This window comes from Cyprinodon tularosa, unplaced genomic scaffold (assembly GCF_016077235.1).
Source record: "Cyprinodon tularosa strain WSP-4 unplaced genomic scaffold, ASM1607723v1 ctg410, whole genome shotgun sequence".
NCBI lineage: Eukaryota > Metazoa > Chordata > Actinopteri > Cyprinodontiformes > Cyprinodontidae > Cyprinodon > Cyprinodon tularosa.
In genome coordinates this window covers 234,732-257,920 of record NW_024039131.1, presented here as the reverse complement: position 1 = coordinate 257,920, position 23,189 = coordinate 234,732, and the positions used below count along the sequence as shown (strand labels likewise).

Sequence of the window (23,189 nt, the reverse complement as noted above, 5' to 3'; positions counted from 1 at the left end):
AACATGTCTTCCCTGAATCAGACTTTAAAATACCTCACAAAGAGCTTCTCAGGATGTGAAAGTGAAACAGGCTGGGAGAGCATCCACAGCACTGAAAGATGGCAGCAGATCCAAACAGAGACTGAATCCCCACCCCCCCCAAAAAACATGCCAACAGCCTGGTTTCCACTCTGTGCCTCGCTGCATGATTTAGCAGGAAAATCATGCAGAACCACTTTCCCTACTCATCCCTTTAACTTGGTGCAGCTGCAGTGACTCTGCAGTACTTGGTCTCTGCCTCCAGCCTGGCAGAACCTCTGCCTGCTCATCCACAACGCCCGGCCACAGAGCACACCAACTGATCTAAGATCAATGGAGCAGAACAGAACTGAAACAGAGAGAATGCTCATTGATCTCCTTAAATGGCTTTAAGGTTCATTTGTTTAAAAAAAAGTCAAACCTGGGGATGATCTGTCAAATAATTACAACAAAGACATAATAATAATGTTAAAATTTAATTGAGTTAAAGCTCTTTATATGACAGCTTCAGCAAACAGACTATGTCCTGGTTTCAGTTCTATTCGGTTTATTTCTATAGCTCCAATCCACATCATCTCATCTCATTTAACATTATAGATCCAGGTCAACCAGATCATCCAGTCAGATTAAAGGTTTAAAGTTTTGTATCTAAGGAAAACCAGCTGATAGCATCCAGTCACTAATTTTTACAGGATTCTCTCCTCCTGGATGAGAAGGTAGAAACGGGGAGATCGGGCCACATGCAGCATCATTTTTGTTCCTGTCATACATTTCTCTTTTCCTATACTGTGGGCTTTTACCAATGTGCTGCATCTGATTTAAGAAACCTTATTAACTTAGGTAAATAATCGTAAACTATCTTCATAAACGTTTCTAAGAAATGTAAATCTGCATAATCACCTCCCCAATAATGCCATATAAGCCTTTGACTTCATATGACCCTAACCCTAACATACACCTGTATGTTCATTCACAGAAACGACAAAAAAAACTTCAAAGGCTGATAGATGGAGGATCTGCTGAATTAAAGGACAAATAAAAACCAAGCAGTGAAATAAATCGTAAGAGCTGGAAATGAGGAGAAAAATCATTTGATCTGAAAACGGAGAATAAAAACTCCTGATTGAGGCAAGACGTTTAACATCTGATGTAATTATAGTATATCTGAGTTCACCATCATCCAACAGGACAACATTCCCCTAAATGTGCTTTTATTTCCCTCGCTCACCTGTACTGACCATCTCCAGACCCTGGCTGTCATCCTTTCATCCTCTCTCCATCGCTCCCAGACAGAAACATCCAGATGTTAACCACAAAGCTCTAATCTGACAAAGTCAGACATACGGGGGCCCGGAGGAGTCATGTCAAAAACAAAAGCCACAGAGGAATTCACACAACCTGCAACAGAGGTAACAGACTTGCTGCTCATCTTGAAAAGAAGGATTGAGAGATCTTAATTTTTCTCTGAGCTTCTCTGCTTCCTCCACCCCGTTACCCCCAAACTCTTAAGTTATCCTGGTCTGCCATCTATTCCCACAGACAGAGGAGCAGAGACCTCTCCAACTCCGGTCACCATCGGTCGGTCCTCAAGGCCTGCTGTCCTGCAGGTTTTAGAGGTTTCCCTGCTTTAGCACAGCTGATTATAATGATTGCATTAGACCAAAAGCCTGTTAATCAGCTTTAAATTAAATTAGCTGTGCTGGAGCAAGGAAACCTCTAAAACCTGCAGGACAGCGGGCCTCGAAGAATGAGGTTGGGGATGCCTGGCCTAGATGACCACCTTAAAGGACCTAATCAGATCAAAAGGGCTGTTTTTGGGGTGTTATTTAACAATGCTTTTATCTACACATCGATTTGGACAATTAATGATTTATTCTTTCTAAATTCTTTCTAAAAAACAAAGTCATTGATTCAAACTCTGAGAACATCATGAACTCCAGTTGACATGTGTGAGTTGGACTGCTGGCTTTGAAGTCTTCAGTCATCTATTTGTTGATCTATTTCTTATGTTTTAAAACTGCATTACCCATAATTCATTCAGGCCAATATATTATACATTCAATATATTCAAGTTTGATTCAATATATTTTGACTAATGTCAATGTGAATCTAATAATAATTTCCTAAATGCCATGCCATAACACACATTACACTGGACCATGTTAAAAGGGAGGGATTTATGAAATTTGTAGCACAAATGCGTGAAATATCTGGTATTCAGATATTAAAAAGAAAGATCTTTAGATCCTTAATTGTAAGATGAGCAGAAGGGACAGTTACTTCTGTTGCAGGTTGTGTGACTTCCTTTCTGGCTTTTTTTTTTTTTTTTTTGTTGCCCTTTGACTCTTCAGCAATCCCTCACACTACACATGCTTGTAGCGACAGTGGAGAGGAAAACTCCCTTTTGAACAGGAACAAAAACTATTCATTTAAGAGGGAGTTTGCCCAACAAAACAAACAGGTCCAAGTCCAAGCGATGAAGAAATGGCCTTTTATATAATGTCATTGCCAGGATTGAGTTTCACCCCCCTTGCTTTAATTACCATCAGCAACAGATAGGTAAGAAGGTAAGTAAAAATGAACGACACTAATAAACATATTTTCTGATCTTTTAACACGTTGACCAATCAAATCTGTTTCTGTCCTAGAATAGAAAGCAGTGTGGAAAAGATCTACACTATGAAACGTCTGCTGCTTATCTGAATGAGAGGAAACAAGCAACTGAAACAGGATGAATAATTGAAAGCTTCTAGGGAGGAGGATCACTAACGGTTTATCCAGCAGCTTCAAAATGCAAACAGACGACAACAGTCCAGATCTAGAAGCTTCTTAATCACGAAAAATTCACCTTAGCTGGAGGAGCACCAGAGAAACACAGGAAACAGATGAAGGTTCAATGATATCTTGCTTTTATCCTTCAACTTTATTATGTTTCTGCATTAAAGCCTCAGATTAGAAACTAAACCTTAACTTAAATATTAATAAACAGGAAGGATATCAAACAGTTAATCATCAAACTCCCAAATAAAATACTGATCATCTCTATAAAAATCTGCAGTGGGTTCATTTGAGAACCTGATGGGAACCAAAGCAAAATTCAACAAAATCCTTTTCATTTATGAAGAAAATAAACTGCCCAACCCAGCTGAAAATAAACCAAACATTAAAGCAGATTCATTTCAGAGCCCAGCGCAGGCTTGCAGGGTCAGAGAATAACACTATCTGATCATCAATCTAAAGTAAAGCTATTAAGTAATTATTAGCTTTTAATTGACAAACAAGACATTTAAATTCTGGCCATAAACTGACCAAATAATAATTCAGAGTCTGTCACCAACATGCTTGACTCCTAAAAACCTTCAGCTTAGAAATGGGGAAAGTTGCTGATATCGGTTTCATTTGTGTAAACAAATACTTTACAAAGATCCGCCATAGCTGCCATTGAATGTGAGCGCAGGAAATCCTTCACGGAAATGTTGACACGATTAGAAAACATGATATTTTCCACAAAGAGAAAAACCTCCAATAAAACAGCCGTTCAGAGAAAAGAGCCAGAGAGGAGCAAAAAAGTCATACTTACATCCCACCATCATCATGGCCACAGAGAAGATCTTCTCTCCATCCGTGGTGGGGGCGATGTTGCCAAAGCCGATGGTGGTCAGGCTGGTCATGGTGAAATACAAAGAGGTGATGTAGAGCGAGTCTTTGCCAGGTCCGCCCTCCCAGCGGCCCGAGCCACTGGCGTTGTATCGGTACGGAGATCCGATGCTGAGAGCCAGCTGGTAGAGCCAGCTGTCCATCTTGATGGTGTTGGTGACCTCATCGATGACCTCATAATCTCCAATACTGTACCTGGAAGGAAGAATCAGGATATCAGCACACTGATCTCGAAACGCGGCTAGATTTACAGCCAACTGATGCATCCAGAGGGTTCCATTACTTTACTCAGATTGAGGCATCAAATTATTAAAGGGGTGATAGAATGATTCTATAGGGTATTTGGTCCTTAAGGCCTCTGAATAGGGTGTGTAATACTGGTTGGGCTGAAAAGGGCATATTTGCTGTTCTATGAGCCCTAATGCAAGCCTGGTTAAAAGCTATAGAATGAAATGACAGGTTTTCTTCCTTTCATGGTATGCATATGAATGAATTCAATGATAATTATCCTAACAGTAGCAACAAGCACTCACTCACTGAAACATCAAATTGTTTATATGGTAGGGTGACCAGACGTCCTCTTTTTCCCAGACACGTCCTACTTGTCAGACCTAAAAAATGTCCGGGGGGAATTTTAAAATTGGCAGGATTTTGGTCAACTACAGTGCAGCATGTAGTCGAAACACGCCAGGCATTCGAACCAAGCTGTCAGCTCCGGGGCTGGTCAGGGAACCTGGCGGAGGGGGGCAGGGAGCCAGCGGGGAACGGAGCGACCAAACCCAACCCGGTAACAACAGCCTGAACACTCAACATATTCTCATTATCAGTTCGTATGAAATCGTACGAAAAGTTATGCACACTATTTCGTACATTTTGGACGTTTTTCCTCAAAAAAACAGATAAGTGCGCATGGGCAGGCAGACAGACAAAAAAAGCAGATCCGCGGACGGACGTAAAAATGGGAAAACCAGTGCAATAATTACTTCTTCATGTCTCTAACTACGTTGCTTGCTGTTTTATACCTTAGGGTTAGGGTCAGGGTTAGGGTTAATTGTATGTTAAATTCAAAGTTATTAAATGGTGCGTAAGATGCGCATCCGCATAAGACGAAAAAAACGTCCAAAACGTACGAAATTACGGTGCATAACTTTTTGTACGATTTCATACGAACTCATAATGAGAATACACTGGGACACTAGCGGCCCCCTGCTTCCCTCCGCCTGCCTTACCGGCCCCTGGCCTCTCTCCTCCAGCTGAGGACGGGCTGCTCATGGCTCTCTGTCCAGTCAGCGGCCCAGCAGTCAACAGTTCATAGCCACTTCATTTCGTAGACACTTCACTTATGCTGTCGTTGGACAGAAGGTCTGGACTCATTATGAATACTCTTTGTATACGCCCAGAATAGAAAAACACCATAGAAAGTTCAGCGTATGCCAGCGTTTAAGGAGATTCCGGGATGTCAGGCAGAGGCTTGCTGGGCGGTCAAGGTGTGACAGGGGCTTTGGGAAATGATTAAACCATCAGTCATTAAAACATTGTTCTTTTTCAGTCACCATCTTGCTGTTATGCTAACAGAAAAGCAGAAAGGTGCTGAGACAGAACCATTGTAAAGCCCCGCCCCCACGTTGTGATTAGTCAGTCTGATTTAACTGGAGTCAAGGTAATTGACTAGACTGGATTAGGCTCCGTGTCTGGCTGACAGAGACGTCATAATACTTCTTCCCATTTGATTGGGAATAAAATACGGATCCAAATAGAGGCAGAAGATCCACCAATGAATGGCTAAAAACCAAGAAAATAAAGCTGTGGCACAGTCAAAGTCTGAACTGAAAGCTACAGTGTGTAATACTGACAGGGATTTACTGACAGAAATGTTATATAATAAACATGAATATGTTATTTATTATCATCCACCCATCTACAAAGTCTCTATCTTTATGTTTGCCTTGCCTTAGAAAATGTTATTTACTATTACAGAGCAGCGGGTCTCCTGTTTGTGAGGGCAGACATCTTGGTTCTACGGCAGCTCAGAGGTGACAAACTAGCGGCAGGGCAGTGTGATTCCGCCTAAACAAACTGCATGAAGAGTCTAAATAATGAGAATTGCAGGCGGCCTATCCGGCCTCCAGATACAGGAGCAGCGACAGGCTGAGCTCACTGATGGAGTCTGCATTAAAATGTCCTGTTTGAGAACATGGTAATTAATGGAGGAGCAAGAAGCAGAAAGTCTAAGAGGGTAACAAGCTGTGACTGGGTGGAAGTACCAGATGCAGGCCAACCAGTGGGCCACCAGTCCAAAAACGCAGACCAACAGGACCAGAACCGCTGCACCGTACTCCAGATAGTGGTCCAGTTTTCTGGCCACTCGACCAAGACGGAGAAGGCGGACCACCTTCAGAGAGCTGAACAAACTGCTGATGCCCTGAGAAAGATGGAGACAGGAAAAGGTGAGAAGAACGACAGGTTAGCATGGCTTTCATTCAGAGAATAGAATAAGACTGCTGTGTTTTAAAGTTTTTAACAGAAATATTACTGTTTAGCGATTTAACATTGTCTTCTCTGATCTCCTTATTTTTATTTTTCTACTAGAGATTCTACAATGTAATGCCCCCCGCCCGAAAAAATGCAATTGAAGACATAAAAATGACCGCATTGTTTAAACACGATTCCTGCAGGAAGGAGCCACCAAAAAGTTTCTCAGAATTTTGTTTACACCAGTTTATAAATAGATTAGCTCACAGTGAGAAAACTGTCCTGTAATTACTGGAGATCTTTTCCATATTCCTCAAGTAATGTGGTGTAAATCAAGGCAAGGCAAGGCAAGGCAAGGCAAGGCAAATTTATTTGTATAGCACAATTCAGTACAAAGACAATGCAAAGTGCTTTACATGATTAAAATACAGGAAGATAAAACATTGAATCAAAGCAAGTAGGAAAAAATAAAAAACAAATAAAATAAAATAAAAAATGCAGAAACAAAAAAAGAATATTAAAAACAGTTGGATTAAAGAAAACATGTTTTTGTTGAATTGTTTAACTGGAACAGTCGAAGGCAATCCTAAACAAATTTGTTTTTAGTCTTGATTTAAAGGAACTCAGGCTTTCCGCACTTTTACAGTTTTCTGGAAGTTTGTTCCAGATAAGTGGAGCATAGGAACTAAATGCTGCTTCTCCATGTTTAGTTCTGGTTCTAGGTATGCAGAGCAGGCTGGAGCCAGAAGACCTGAGTGGTCTGGAGGGTTGATACACTGATAGCAAGTCTGTGATGTATTTAGGTGCTAAGCCATTCAGAGATTTATAGACTAACAGAAGTATTTTAAAGTCTATTCTCTGAGATACAGGGAGCCAGTGTAAGGACTTTAGAACTGGGGTGATGTGCTCTACTTTCTTAGTCTTAGTGAGGACACGGGCAGCAGCGTTCTGGATCAGCTGCAGCTGTCTGATCCACTTTTTAGGCAGACCTGTGAAAACACCGTTGCAGTAATCAATTCGACTAAAAATAAACGCATGGATTAGTTTTTCCAGATCATGCTGAGACATTAGTCCTTTAATCCTGGAAATGTTCTTCAGGTGATAGAAAGCCGACCTTGTAATTGTCTTTAAATGCTTTTGGAGGTTCAAGTCTGAATCCAACACTACACCTAGACTTCGGGCCTGATCAGTGGTTACTAGCTGAAGCGACTGAAGCTGTGTGCTAACTTTAGATCTCTCCTCTATTGGTCCAAAGATTATTACTTCAGTTTTGTTTTTATTCAGTTGAAGAAAATTATGGCACATCCAGGCATTGATTTCTTCTAAGCATTTCCTCAGTGCTTGAATTGGTTCATAGTCACCTGGTGACATGGTGATGTAAAGCTGTGTGTCGTCTGCATAGTTATGGTAGCTGATGTTGTTGTTTTTTATTAACTGAGCAAGAGGGAGCATGTAGATATTGAATAGGAGGGGACCCAGAATGGACCCTTGGGGAACCCCACATGTGATTTTTGTCATCTCTGATGTAAAGTTGCCTACTGACACAAAAAAGTCCCTGTCCTTTAAGTAGGATTTAAACCAGTTGAGAGCTGTACCAGAGAGGCCGACCCATCAAGTATTTTGTCTGTCTTCCAAATAACTTTATGTGTGTTTCTGTTGCTAAGGGCATTTTTAAAAAATGTTTTGGTTAATTGCTTAATGCTCTGGACACATAGCACTCCGGATGCTCAGCGCTCTGGATGCTCGACCCTCATATTGCTCAACGCTCTGGGTGCTCGACGCTCTGGATGCTTGACACACTGGATACTCGACACTCTGGATGCACGGCGTTCTGGATGCTCAGCCATCTGATTGGCCATCTGGCTGCTTGGCGTTCTGGTTGCTCGGTGCTCTGGATGCTCTGCGCTCTGGGTGCTCGGCGCTCTTGGTACTCGGCCGTCTGGGTGCTCTCCACTCTGGGTGCTCTCCACTCTGGGTGCTCTCCACTCTGGGTGCTCTCCACTCTGGGTGCTCTCCACTCTGGGTGCTCAGCGCTCTGGGTGCTCGGCGCACTAGCTGCTCGACACTCTGGATGCTTGACCCTCTGGATGTCTGATGCTCTGGATGCGTAGTGATCTGGGTGCTAGGCGCTCTGGATGCTCCTCCCTCTGGGCTGGCGTTGCTCTAGATGTTTATCTGCTCTATTCAGTAGCTTTAAACTAGATGGGAGGTTGGCTTTATTTACTTTATGAGTTCGAAAAATAGTTTTAAAACTTTTTTAAGTGAGAAAGTCCACCTCCAAACAGCCTCTGTTCATCATTATATCAACTTTGTGGTTACGCCTCCCATGAATTCAGACTTGGGAAGGAAATACAAGAACAGTAACTACAGGAAGTGGAATTAAAGGAATAGGACATTTAATAATGTTTTTGTGTCATCTGGGCTCTTATATTTGCTCCTTCTGGGATCAATAAGATCAAATCACTCCAACCAATATTTATCATTTAAACAAACCTGGAAAACCCAGATCATGATGTCATGGCTTTTTAAGCTTTTTGATTGGTTAGTCCACCTCCTTTTTCAGGCAATGTAAACATCCTCCTTCCTGGTCTTACATCATATTTCTCCACAAAAATCTTTTAGTGTCCTTTTAAACTCAGATGATGATTATAGATCCTCCATCTCTGTGGTTGGAACCTCAGGCTCTGTAAAGTAATATTGTCCCAGACCTAGAGCAAGCAGATCGCTTTTTTTAGCTATATCAGGCTTGTAACTATGTAGATGTATTCTTTTTTTTTTCTGTAGCGCCTATCTGTAGACAATAAACTTCGATACAAATATCCCTCCAAGGTTCTACAAGAAGAGAAGGGATTGTTTTTCAGAAAGGAGGAGTGTCTCTGCAACTCTCTACTCCTCTAAGCTAATATCTACAGACATTACAAAGATTACGGTGTTTCATTTCAAAGCAAGGAGAATAAAGCAGCTGAAGGCAGTGCCAGCAGGGGGATCTAATGATGGAGGCTCTGATGTTACGTAAGCAGACAGGAGACTGCAGAGCTGGCAGAGCAGTTTGCAGCAAACTCATCACTTTGTTCCTCTAAGCTGCAGACGCCCCGTTTATTACTCTTATTATCAGAGAATGGCTCTTTGGCTCATTAATGATGCAGATTCCTCTGTTTATAAGAGTTTTGGTTTGGTCCAAATCTATATTTAGTTCATACTCAGTATCTATACTCACATTAATGATTGATCTTGTATTTTATAGATGTTTCTATAAATATAATACCCCCCACCCCCCACCGCCTTCCCTGTATTAACTTTAATGTTAACCCTTTATAGGTCAAGTTTCTGTATACCCCTCCCGATCCATCAGTAAGGTCTAGAAGCACAGGTCTATATAGCCATTAAGCAAAAATGCTGCAGCAAGAAGGTTCTAGGTTCGATTCCCAGCCCGGTTCTTTCTGCATGGAGTTAGCATATTCTTCCTGAGCATGTGTGAGTTCTCTTTGGGTACTCCAGCTTACTCTCACATTCCAAAAAGATGACTGGCTTGATGATTGGCTTCTCTACATCCTCCTTAGGTGTGAGTGTGAATGGTTGTTTGTCCTGTTTGTCTCTGTGTTGCCCTGTGATGGACTGGAGACCAGTCCAGGGTGGACCCTTCCTCTCACCCAGCTGGAGATAGGCAACAGCACCCCTCACCACCCCAGCAGGGATAAGAGTGTCAGAAAATGGATGGATGGTAAACAAGTTAAAAAGTCAATACGTTTAAAAAGTAAAATATGTGTATAAGCATTTGTGCTCTAAGGTAATGATGAAAGAAGAGAAATGTTGCCGTTTCTTGTTACATCCACAAATTTTTGCCATCAGAATAAACAGATTTTTTTGATTGAAGGCAACAAGATCTTGTCCTCTATCGGGGAGTGTTGGCCTAGTGGTTAGAGCAATGCGCTTGTGCTTTCAGAAGGTTGTAAATACCCGGTTTGATCCCCACAGACTGCCACTCTGAGTCCCTGTCAAGACCCTAAACCCCACACAATTGCAGCCCACTGCTCCCCAAGGGAATGGGTTAAATGCAGACAGTGAATTTCACCATTGTGAGACAGTAAAGTTTAATTTCTGTTTTGTTTTTATCAACAGTCTTGGCTTGAAATTTAGATTTTCAAAGTATTTCACTGAGTATTTTGTGTGTCAGCCTGAAACAGGCTGGTCTTCATAAGGGTTTGAGTCATTCCTGGAAGAAACAGCAGAGAGCGAACCTTATACTGTTGCCTAAAGACACTAGAAGATGGACAAAACAGTCGTTCTCAGAGAGACAGTGACACCAAAGCCAAATCAGAGGTTAAGGAAGGAAGTGAAATCTGAGTACGAACAGAGTACAAACCTCACTTCAAAGAGCAGAAAGCCCTGGTGAACTCAATGGTAAAGTGCATTGGGCGTTCTGGCCGGCCTGCAAAGACCATTGAAGATGAAGACTTTGTGGATATGATGACACAAGTGGACAAAATGTTTAATGTGTACAGTGTGATATATGTTAAAAGGAGAATCAGTGTGTGGAGAAGTTTTATTCTGCACATTGTTATATAAATAAAATAGAGAAAAAGAGAAGCAGTGTGTGGAGATGTTATATTATTTACAGTGTTGACTAAAATGACTAAAATGACAAAAATGACTAAAATTTGTCTATTACAAAAAATTATCTTTGTAATTTAGACTAAGACTAAATTGGGAAGGCATTGACTAAATATGACTAAGACTAAAACTGATTTACGTCATTGTGACTAAGACTAAATAAAAAAAGCTAACGAAATTAACACATACAAATGAATCCAGTAGAACGTTGTATTGCCTACCTAGAATGAGTGACAATAGTTTAATAAACTTTTGGCTCTCAAAATGGTATCGGTGCCCTATTTGTTGGTATTCAATGTTACCGATACAACTATTTTATTGCAGTATCGGGGCCCCGTCTAATACTGGTATCTGTATCAGTGCAACACTAGTGGTAATAATATTAATAATAATGATAATGCCTGCCCACCCTCAGGAAAAAAGGGTGTATATAAATATGGTCTCAGTGGTCACAATAAATGTTGATTAATGAACCCTGAAGTCAGAAATCTTTCCGTAGGATTTGTTATCAGCATAGTAGTTCCTGTTAGTTCCTGTTGGATTATCATAGAAATTATGTTAATGACTGGTGAAGATTCTCAGTCATCAAGGTCATAGTCATTCCAGAAAAGTTAAACTAGGCTTTGTTGGACTACTGAATAAAGCCTGGAACTCAATGCTATTTCAGACGTTTTGATTTCAAAAAAGCTCCCTGGATGGGAAGCTAAATGTCTTCAGACTTTGTTTCAAAGTTTGAAGACTTTTTTGGGAATTTAAAGGCTGGTCTGGGTAGGGAACCGACACATTTCTACCGTCATTATCTGTTCAGGTTTCCTTCATCTCCACCAAGTCAATCAGGTTTAAAACGTCTCCCCTTCCTCCCATCTTCAGTCCTCCCATCTTGATCTCCCTCCGCCCTCTGGTCACAGCTTACATTCACACTTCCTGCTTTCTTTTGTCTCTGTTGCCACGGTTTCAGTCCAGGTGCACAGCCTCCTCCTGGTACCCTCAGCTTGACCAGCTGTATCCATGACAACACGGATGTCACTCTCAAATGTCAGGCCAGATTAGTGTTCTCCTCCTGCAGAGGTCCGCTGTGAGATCCACCCAGGCGGCCGTGATCCTCTGGGACAACAGGGAGCTTCAGACCTACAGGGGGTCTGAACACAAACACTCTTCTAACCTATTTCTACAGCCTAACCCTAAGCTCAGTCTAAACTCAATTCACACCTCAGTCCTAAAGGTGACCACTGAGCCTTACCACAGTTCCCCCAGAGTTCCCCCCATGGGTTCCAGGCACTGGGCCCATATGGAACAGTCGGTCCTTGCAGCTCTGTGCTTGTCTCTGCCCCAATCCTGAATAGCTCTGATGCTGTGAGTTTACAGCGTTTCTCACGTAACAACAGACGCTGCTGTGAGGCACTGTCCCACTGCTGCAGAATGTTTTGGAAGATTGGAAGGTTTCACCTGAACTGCTTTATTAGACTTATTTTAAAAATGTATTGTCACATTGTAATGAGGAGTAGCTTAGCAGTGAAATGAACATTTTCATTTTATAAAGTGCAGCCAGGATAACCGAGGAGCTGCTCTAGAAGAAGCAGATCAAGGTTCTGGCCTTGCCAGGTTCCAGATCTAAACCCAATAGAGATCTTGGGAGGGAGCTCAAACTCCATTTATCTCAGCAACAGCCTAGAAACGTGACTGATCTAGAGAAGATCTGTGTGGAGGAGTGGGCCAAAATCCCTCCTGCAGTGTGTGCAGACCTGGTAAAAAACTACAGGAAAGGTTTGAACTCTGGAACTGCAAACAAAAGCTACTGTAGAAAATATCAATGTTTTCATATACTGATCAGCAGCAGTGGCATGCAAAGGAATTATTAGGAAATCATGCATTTTTGAAATACAACAAGAGAAAAATAAATAATGTGTGTGAATCTGCTTCTTCAAGCTGATACAGCGAAGCTCAAGCATTGGCTGAAACTGATGGAGGATGTCTGCAAAACGGAAAGACTTCTGCTGAGATCACAATCAGAACTTTATAAAGAAATGCGGTAAAAATTGAAAAGATTTCAACAATTGAAGCATCTCTCTATCATCTGAAATGTTTGATCATTTTCCTCATTGTTGTTTCTTTTACTGTCACTGTTACCTAAAGCCCATGACGGTTCAGCTTGATCTCTCTTTAAGAAAAGTTAACCAGCTAATAACTAAATATCACACACTGTGATGTGGATTTTTTGTTGGATTATGTCTCTCACAGTGGACACAAGTTGAAAATGTCAAACCCGTCCAGTGGGAGAACTTTCCAGACCGCAGGGTGTTTATAAATACTGATTTTCCTTACTGTACATCGTTTTGCATTGGTGAACAGGGCTGGATGACTGATCCTTAACTTTTTCTGTTTCCTCTGTTAAGACAAATTCCACAAATAGGTGGAAACACACTGAGGACTGTAATGTTTCTGCATGTATCTGGAATTTTATGTCAAACGTTTCAGTAGAGTCACGAAGACTTATGGCTTTCTTACTGATTTACTTTGAGACTTGTTGTTTGCATGAAACAATTTAACAAAAATCACTAAAAACCTTGAACTATCTCTTTAAGACAGCTTGATTAAGATCGACATTCCTTCCTCAATTAAATTGTTACCTCTGAGAGCGACATACCTCATCCACGTTCTCAAAGGCGTTGATGATGTCATAAGGCAGGCAGGACAGCAGATCAATGACAAACCAGGTCTTCAGGTAGTTCATGCGGATGAGTTTGGGATCAGAGATCACTTCTCCACCTGGACCCACAAAGGTGGTGTGGAAGTTGAGAACGATGTCCACCAGGAAGATGACATCCACCACGCTGTCCAGCACCAGCCAGACGATATTGTTCTGCTTCGTCTTGAAGGAGACGTTGTAGGGCACCATAATGGCCGTGTAGAAGGTGAGGATGAGGATGACCCAGTCCCAGGTGGTCTTAAAGGTGCAGTAATGAAGGATGATGTGAGGCGGCGTCTTTGGAGCTTCCTGTTTGTACTGTGGAAGGATGTCGGAGTTCAGCTGTAGAACCTGAAGACAGATGGAAACGGATCGGTGGTAATCTGACCATGCCTCTGAAATGCCCAACCAAAAACCCACAACTGAACCTCCTCTGGAACAGGCCAACCATCCAACAGGCGCCAGAGGTGACAGCAAAACGAATTTGATACGCGTGACTTTGAGGGTTTGCAGAAACCCTGGTTGTGGTTCTGTTGAGTGTGCAGACAGACATACTGAAATAGTTTGTGCTTAAATAAAAAGCTTTGCTCCATTATCGGAAAATGTTCCATTTCAAGGTTTATTAAACTTTGTACCTTTAATTTGAACACGAGATTATGAAATGCTGTCCAGGTTTATTAAGAGTCGTCAAACACAAAGGAGACGTTTTCCATTTGTAGGAGGAAATGTTTTGAACTTTAGTCAGAAGCTGAGGGGAAAGTGGCCTGTTTGCTTCTCATTAGTTCATAACTGCTTGTAGTTCTACTAATATTCATTTTCATATCAGTACCACAGTTAAAGGTTTGCAATTTAAGACATCACCCTACATTCCTAGCATGTTCATAATTACCTATGTGATGTGTGGCTGTGAGGTCTTATGAAGAGCAGTTCTCCTCCTAAACTGTTTGTGAGTGTTAATCTTTACTGAAAATTATTACAGGAAATGAGCCCGGTACTCCCTGCAGAATGAAGACGACATTAAATCCAGCAGGGAACCATTGTGGATCCTTTGCAGGCCATGCACACCACGCACATTAAGCACTCAACTCATTAGTCACACAAGATATGATTCTGTTTGCATCTAAAGAGATGAACTGTAACATGTTCCACTGCTACGACCACAGTAATAATATTTTCCCACTATTTAACAAAAAAGTCCTCTATTACGCTGCTTAAAAAAACTCACATTAACTTTAATAAATGAATTAGCTGTGATCATGTGACTTTGTTAAGCTGGAGCTATTATAAAGGAAGCTGAATATGGACATAGCTCCTTTAGCTATGCCAATATTTTCACTGTGGTTTTCTGTGATTATTCATAACAGTGAAGATTTATCACTCAGAGCCAGATCCACATTATTAAACAAATACTATTTCCTTTGGTAGGTGAAACTGATAACCACAGTTTAATTACTTAACTGGTAACAACTGGATTTTAACAGCCGATCTAGGAGGCCAGCGTTAATGTAAAAGTCTAAAGATCCTTGATGAGTTCAGCTGTTTGGTTGTCATCTAGCTCTAGGATATCTATTCTCAAGCAATGTTGGCAAAACAGGAAACAAAAAAGAACCCAGGTAGGTAAGCAGATATCATTGATTTGAATATTTTGTAGGAATTAAAGGAACAGCTCTAGACTGGTTTAAATCTTATCTATCTGGTCGATTTCAGTTTGTTCACGTTGATGATAAATCTTCCTCATGCTCCAGGGTTACCTGTGGAGTACCACAGGGATCAGTGCTAGGACCAATTCTCTTTACTATATATATGCTCCCAATTGGTAGAGTTATTAGACAGCAAGGGATTAATTTCCACTGTTATGCTGATGATACCCAGCTATATCTGTATTTAATCCAGATGAAGCTAACTCATTACATACATTACAGGCATGTCTGAAGACATAAAAACCTGGATGACTCTTAACTTTCTGCTCCTGAATGCAGACAAAACAGAAGTTATAGTCTTTGGACCAGAGTCTTTGAATAAAAAAGCTGATCAATCTGTTGAACCATCCATCCCACCTGCTCTTAGCAGCAATGATTTTATGGGTTTCTTCATAAATAAGATATATCTTATTAAAAATAAGATCATTAGCACTCCTCTAACTACAATTGGTTTATTTCTGGAAGGTGAGGCAGCATCTGAGGAAGCCATAGTATCTGAAACTTTCAGAGTTAGCAAAACTATTATCTTCATGTAAGCCTTCAGTTTGGATGTTAGATCCAGTTCCATCCAGGTTATTTAAGGAGGTATTCCCTTTGATCTCCTCCTCCATTTTAGATGTGATTAATCTATCCCTGTTACAGGGATATGTACCAAAGGTTTTTAGACTTAGACTGATTTATTTTGTCATTTTGTATACACAAGTGTAAACAAAAAGAAATTTCATTTAGAACCGCTCTCTAGACTAGGTAAGCAGCAGTTGTTGTTGAGCTGCTACTTCTGCCTCCATAATAGACTTGTATCTGTACTTGTCCTGTTGGATCTCAGTGCTGCATTTGATACAGTTGATCATAATAATTATATTAGAAAGTAAACTATAGAGATAGCTCAGGATAACCTGAGCTCCTCTAACTATAAGGTTTATCAAAGAGGAAAGTTTTAAGCCTTGTCAACAATGGGTGGTAAGGTTGCTTAAGGACCCAGATGCAGAGCTGAGTGAAGCTGAGATGAGTTCTGACTGATTTAATTAAAGAACACAGGAAACAGGGGTACAAATCCAGAAATCTAACTAAAATGTTTAACAAACCAAAAACCATGGAGACATGAGGGGAAAAACGAGCCTGAGGAGCCACGGGGAGACGAGCTGAGTAGACAAGTACAGCATTGAGAAGGAACCAGCACTGAGTGACTGCAGAGGTGGAGTATTTAAGGAGAACAGAACAAAGGATGGACTACTGAGCTGAATAAGGAGCAGGTGTGGGTGGAACTGGCAAGAGGGAATCCAAGGGGAAAGAAAACAATCACAAGGGGGCAACAGAGAGTAACTACAGAATGCCTGAATATCATGGAAAATAAAAACAAAACAACTGATAACAGAAAACTGAAAACTCAGAGTCACAACAAATGGGAAGAACCATAACAGTACCCCCCCTCAAGGGCGGAGCCCAAACACAAAACAACCCACCCAGGGTGGGTGAAGGGGGAAACCAGGAAAGAGGGCAAGAAACCAAAAACAAACAGAGTCCAAAAGCAAAACAACCCACAAAAGGTGGGAGAGGGAAACCTTAAGTCTCTGGAGTTCAGCCGTGTGGCCGGAGGCGAGGAGAAAGAGTCTCTGGAGGCTGGCCGTGTGGCCGGAGGCGAGCCTCTGGAGGATGAAGGCGGGCCGCTGGAGAAGGCCAGCAGCGACGCCATCTCTGACGAAGGAGGACTGCTGGAGGAGGCCGGCGGCGACGGAGGGCCTCTGGAGGACACCGCCTGTGCAGCTGCAGGAGTCGCCTCGGGGGGCGCCGTCTCAGCAACAGGAACCTTAGGAACCGCCAACTGCGGCACTGGAACAACCTCAGAGGGGGCCGCAGACTGCGACACTGGAACAGTCTCAGAGGGGGCCGCCGACTGCGGCACTGGAACAGCCTCAGAGGAGACTTGGAGCACTCGCTGAGGGGCCTTGGAGGCTTGGAGCGCCCGCTGAAAGGCCTTGGAGGCTTGGAGCGCCCGCTGAGCTGTAATTCAGAGAGCCTTTTATTAGTGTGCTCAGGGATATCTGGACGGCTCAGAGCGGGCCCAGGGGTCTCTGGTGCTAGGCTTAACGGCCCTCTAATGGGCTCAGGCACTGGGGAAACTGCCCCGCTAAGGGTTTTGGATGATCTAATTTTTGAATATGTATAGAACTAAACCTGAGACTATGCATCATTAATCAGGCTTGCCGGGTATTAAGTCATTTTTGGAAGATCATCCCACCTGCTCTTCCCCTCCTCAAGGGAGACGATTTTCAAATAAGCCAAAAAAAGACCTCAAGGAGGAGCAAAGACTTTTTCCTACCACTACTTGCTGAAGCATAGAATATGTAGCAGTTTAAGGTGCGTGCAGCATAACCTCCATCAGGTTCTCACACAGTGGTTAGAGAGCATGGTGACTCGTCAGGGGGGCCACTGATAACAGACACATGACCTTTATACCAATGAAGTTAATCATCCCAACAAATGCCATGCACAGCAGGGAGCTTTCTCTGGGGAATAAATGGAGCAAACAGAGATCTGTGTAAGGAGAGCGGCACCGGTTCAGTCATTCTCTCCATAAAGTTCCCAAAACTCGGTCTGTCATTACTTCATAAGGAAGTCTTCATTCCCTGCTGATGATGATGGAGACGTTCAAAGGATCGAGCCCCAGCAAGCTCCAATTACTCTCCCAGTGGGACGCTGCCTGGTAATAAATAAAGGAGAGGGTGGTAATGAAGAAACAGCAAGCTTCAGGATGATGCTCCTGTAGGTCTCAGGATCCTTATCATTGCAGATGCCAATCAAGCTACATCTGCTTAGAAAACATCTCTTTGCTGTGCAGTGATGTAAAGTGAAGAACCTGGAATCTGTATAAAAAGGTTTTTACTGCACGTCAGACACTTGACTGCTCCTCTACACAAGACGCCAGCTGTGCCTTTAAAGGCTTTAAGGATCGGCTGCAAAAGCCAGCAGCTCACTGCGGTCATTATGCAACTTTCTGAGAGGCTGTGAGCCGAGGGAGGAGGCCACACCCACAGCCATGCCATGCTCTGCCTTAGCCTCCCTATCTTGCTGCTCTGTTCCTCCATGTGATCCTTTGTTCTTTTTCAGTTTCCCACCTTTTTCATCTCCCTTTAACTCGTCTCCCTCTTTGGAAACAGCCTTTCTGCTTTTTACCTGATGGGCCAAGGAGAGGGGAGGTCCAGATGGACTCACCATGAACCCAGAGTGTCTTAGTTGGGCCTTCATGAATAAAATAGGAGGGTTGCTCCATAATAAACAGACCATTCCTCCCAAATTCAAGCAGCAGTTTGAATGTTTCCCCAGCAGCCAGTTTCTGTCTCACCGCCCAGCATGAAATATGAATGAATGCAGCAAACCGGAGGAGCAGAATTTGGTAGGAAGTTGAATTAGGCTTATTCTTTTTACTTTTTTTATTTAAAAAACTGGTTGCTGTTGTTTTTACAATGGAAAAACAATCTAGAAATAAGTAAAAAGAATAATAAATTTAGTGTATTTCCCTTAACTGCAGGAGGTAAATAAGATGGAATGAGTAAAGCCAAAGGAATTTGTATTTTTAGTCTAAGAATAATATAATAATATAATTAGATAATATGCAATTGCACTTATTTTAAGAAAATAATTAATTATCTAGATTTCGACTTTTTCCAGTGTAATGCTTTTTAAACAAAAAATATATATTTATATGGATATATAATAGGATTGCCCCCAAATAAAAAGCAATCAAAATTTTTTTTGCTTGTTATAAACAATAATGGTTTGTTTAAGTTTTTATAAAAATGTGGAAAACAAAAATGTTATTGGTATATTGTGTAACTATGGCAGAATGTTAGCGCTCTCTGACAGGTGAGACCTGTTGTTGTTTGAGCCTCTACACCCTGGAGGGTCCGTTTACCACCGAGTATAAATCATCTAGAGCAGAACGGCCTGATGATGTCACAGCGGCCGAGATGTTCCCTTAATAAAATCTGTGGCGTTGAGCGATACGGTGAACGGGAAATGTTTTGGGAATCTGTAAAAAGAGGAGCCATCATGTTTCGGTGTGCAAATGAGCCTGAAAGGAAAACTCCAACATTCACTATCGTAAGAACAGCAGCAGTGTTAAAGGTAATTAAAAAATAATTTTGTCATTTTCTCTGTTTTCTTAGGTAAGCATTTTTTTTCTAGGACAATCATACATGCATGAATGAAAGAAAGAAACAGTACAGGAAAAGGAAACTGCACAGAGGAAATTAAATAGTTAATGAATATGGTTAATTCACCATAGTAAAAATAATCTTGAAAACTAAAAGATAATTGATAATAATGTTTATATCTCTCGGTCAGAGCCTTCTCTAATGTTATGATTTTAATGTTCAATGCCCATCCTATCATGATCTTGGCGCTGATGGTTTGTTTTTTTTCCTTTGCTCGTTGCTCCCCTGTCTAATTGGTTCTGCGGCTGATTAACGCCAATCATTTGCACCTGGTTCCTCTGCTATTTATGTTGTGTGCTTGCCTTCCATCGGCGCCAGGCCCCATGCCAGGTTACTCTGGCATGGGAGCTGGCTCGGAGCTCGTTTGCCTGGCTCTGTGTTTCCTGGACGGGGCCGCCTTTTACAGCTGCTTTTTGTTTCTCTGCTTCTGTCTCCTTGAACCCCAGTCGGCCTCTGCAGATGGCCACTCACAGTGAGCCTGGTTCTGCTGGAGGTTTCTTCCTGTTAAAAAGGAGTTTTCCTCTCCACTGTCGCTACAAGCATGCTTAGTGTGAGGGATTGTATTTGAGTCAATGAGTCAATGCAATCAACTGGTTTTCCTTAGATAGAAAACTTTGTATCAATTTGACTGTATGATCTGGTTGAACTGTAAAGTGCCTTGAGATGACATGTGTTGTGAATTTGGCGCTATATAAATAAACTGAATTGAATTGGTGAGACTAATTCTAGCTTTCGGAAGTCTGTTCTGTTTTCCTGATGGTGACCTGTTTCTGCCCTGTGGATCACGAGTTTTGCCTTGCTCCTGTCTGCTCCGTTTGTCAGTTCTGTTTTGGATTTATTCCTGGATTCCACCTGCTTCAGAACCTGGACCTGTCTTCTGACTCTGGCTTTGGATTTCCCCTTTGGACTCGGTTGCTGCTCGGCGTCGGCTGGCACCTGCTTCGATCGCTCTCTAGAAACTCTAGGGGCGGCGGCCGATGCAACTGCAGTCTAACCTTCTGTCTAGATTCAGCTGTTGTCTCCGTGAACGGACTGAACTTTGAATCAGGTCAGTGACTTTCCTCCGAGTCATGATCTGCGCCACATCCAGTCACTGACCTGTATCTCCTCTCTGCAGAGATCCGCCCCGCAGCTGACGAGCAGCCCTGCGCTCCTGTTTGTTTTAATAAACGCTTTGAACTTTCCCACTGCTTGTCTCGCCTCCAATTCTGGGTCTAACATTCGGTAGATCATTACACATCCAGCTAGGATGCCACATTAATGTTGTGGATTTATATTCTATTCAATTCCCAGCCAGCTGGGAAATTATATTTCTCATACTTTAAGATGATTATTGTCCTCCCCGGTAGTGGTGGTAAAATATCTTATTTAATCACATATTATTTCGGCTGTTATATACGGGTTATGAACACAGGCCCTAATAGCTGTGCGTTAGAACAATAAATGAAAGAGTGATTTGAGCTCTAATCATGGTCAAACAGTTAATTCTGCATATACATAAATTAACCACAACTTCTGTTCAAAATATAAGAGTTTATGAACGAAAATCATTCAGCTCCAAGTCAAACATATTTCAGTTTAACTAATTTAGAGCAATTGGAATGTCTTCAGACCAGTTCACAATGCAAATCCATGAGGTGAATAAAACATTATTTGGCCAAATAATGTTTTATTCAATTATTTGCTTAATCAGGAACCAATAATCTTTAGTCAAATGATTCTTTACCCTCTTTTAAATAGCTAGCAGCGAATAGACATCAGGATTCCATTACATGACTGTTGGTCATACTTGGCAATGGAAATGTAATGAGCATCTGAGGAACACATGAACACTAATGTTATATCATTGTTTAGCCCTTAGTGAAATAAAGCTTGTCCAAGCTTCAGCAACAGCTCAACACATGTTACTATAGAATAACGAAGCATGCCGTTCATCCTGTTAGCTTCGTCTTGACTCATCAGAAAACACATGAAATGATCAACATCCTCAAAAGACATACTGTTTGTTCTATACCTTATTATGCCAGACCTGGAAACGTTTTTGTCCATTTCCATTTGGAAGGTTGAGTTTTCATCCAGCAACAGCTCAGCAGTCAGGCCACAGAAAGGCAGTCTCTCTCTGTCCCAGTGGCTCATCAAGGCAGGCTTTCTCATCCAGTCTGGATGATGAAGTCCCACTGTGTCCCTGTCTCTCTGAGGGTTCAGCTCTGAGTTCAGATTTTTGATTGGTGGCCTAGTGGTTAGAGCTTGGTATCCTGAGGTTCTGAGTTCTAGCCCCACTCCCACAGCCTCCACTTTGGGTGAGGAAGACCCTTAACCCCACACTGCTCGCTGGGGGCCGCACAATGGCAGCCCTCTTCTCCCCAAGGGGGTGGGTTAAATGCAGAGAGTTTATTTCATTGTTCTGTGCTTGTGACAGTGTAATGACAATAAAAACCTCGGAGAAAAAAAAGATCTAGAGCCTGATTGCTGCTTCTAGCTGGATCAGCTGCAGCTGGATGCTAACTTTGAAATGTTCTTCCTTTGGTCCAGAAACTATGACTTCAGTTTAGCTTGATTCAGCTGAAGAACATTTAGTTCATCCATGGGTTGATTTCTTTGCATTTATCCGGAGCTGGGATGGGTTTATAGTCACCTGGTGACATGGAGATGAACAGCTGGGTGTCGTCTGCATCGCTATGGTAACTGATGTGTTTAAAACCAGAAACAGACCTGTTACCTCGGACTGGTCCTGCTGGCTGCATTCATAGGAGAACTGTTTCTGCATTTAGTCCAGCTTTCCTGTTTCAGATCATTAAACCAGAGATGCAGAAATCAGATTGGATATTAACCCTGATATTGACTAATCGCCTGGATCAGATGTTGGATGGATGACGCTGATCCAGTCATCTCTATTTTATTCATATCATACACAGGAATAGTTACAGCAATCTAGTGACTTCAGTTCTATCATTGATGACATCATCATGCAGAGCAACACAGAAGCTACTGATGATTCACATCTGTGTTTATCGAGCTTGATGCCTTCAGTCACATGGCGAGGTAAATGGTTAAACCTTCAACGGCTGGATATGGGCCGAATCCCACAGCCAATGTATCAGGAATCGGTTGGTTTAAAAACAGTGTATCAGTTCATCTCTACCTTAAACAGAACTTTAAAAAGAAAACAAGCAGAATAAAACCAAAGAGCAGGTTTCCCCTGTTAAAGGGGAGGGCAACTTTTTCATGCATCCCTTCTTCAACACTCCTGAAATAAATTAATGGTTGATGGTCAGGCCTTTGATTAAATTACTGACATACCAAGGAGGTAACTTCGCTTTTTTATTCAGATGTGTTGGAGCAGGGATGTATGCGAAAGCTGCAGGACAGCAGCATTGGAGGAGCGACGTGGCCTAACCCCCGGTATAAACCATCGAACCTTGCCTCATGAGGCATGTGTTTGTGTGTTGGGGGGTCCACTCACCTCTGCCAGTCGCGACTGTTTGTGGCTGACTTCGTGTTTGCTGATAGGAGCCAGCTGCTGCAGCGTGTTGCGGTTGTTGGTTAGCACCCGAGTGAGTCGTGCTAATTTTGTCCATCCTGTAGAGAAGAAGAGATTTCAGTTTCAGAGAGTAGATCAGCAGGAGCCTCATGCTCTAACATGGTCCGCTTAAACACACCAATGCTGACACAGTTCTCATGGTTTGTCCTTCATTCATTAAAAGCTCACAGGACTTCATAACTAAACCGCAACCTCCATCATACAGGTTCTTTATCACAAACAGCTTATTTCCAGCTGAAGGTTGTACCCAGCTGCAGCACGAGAAGTGATGTGTTGTGATAGAAATTCCA

General features: G+C 42.1%; 1 protein-coding gene across 1 annotated transcript in view; it reads right to left on the bottom strand.

The window, feature by feature from the left end:
- kcnh5b (potassium voltage-gated channel, subfamily H (eag-related), member 5b) overlaps positions 1-23,189 on the bottom strand; it is a 99,708-nt gene that overhangs the window by 42,212 nt on the left and 34,307 nt on the right. The window contains exons 5-8 of the mRNA XM_038298624.1: positions 22,822-22,937; positions 13,403-13,795; positions 5,940-6,097; positions 3,599-3,870 (exon numbers count right to left, since the gene is read on the bottom strand). Coding sequence (XP_038154552.1) covers positions 3,599-3,870; positions 5,940-6,097; positions 13,403-13,795; positions 22,822-22,937 — 939 coding nt within the window. The remainder of the gene's footprint in view (positions 1-3,598; positions 3,871-5,939; positions 6,098-13,402; positions 13,796-22,821; positions 22,938-23,189) is intronic.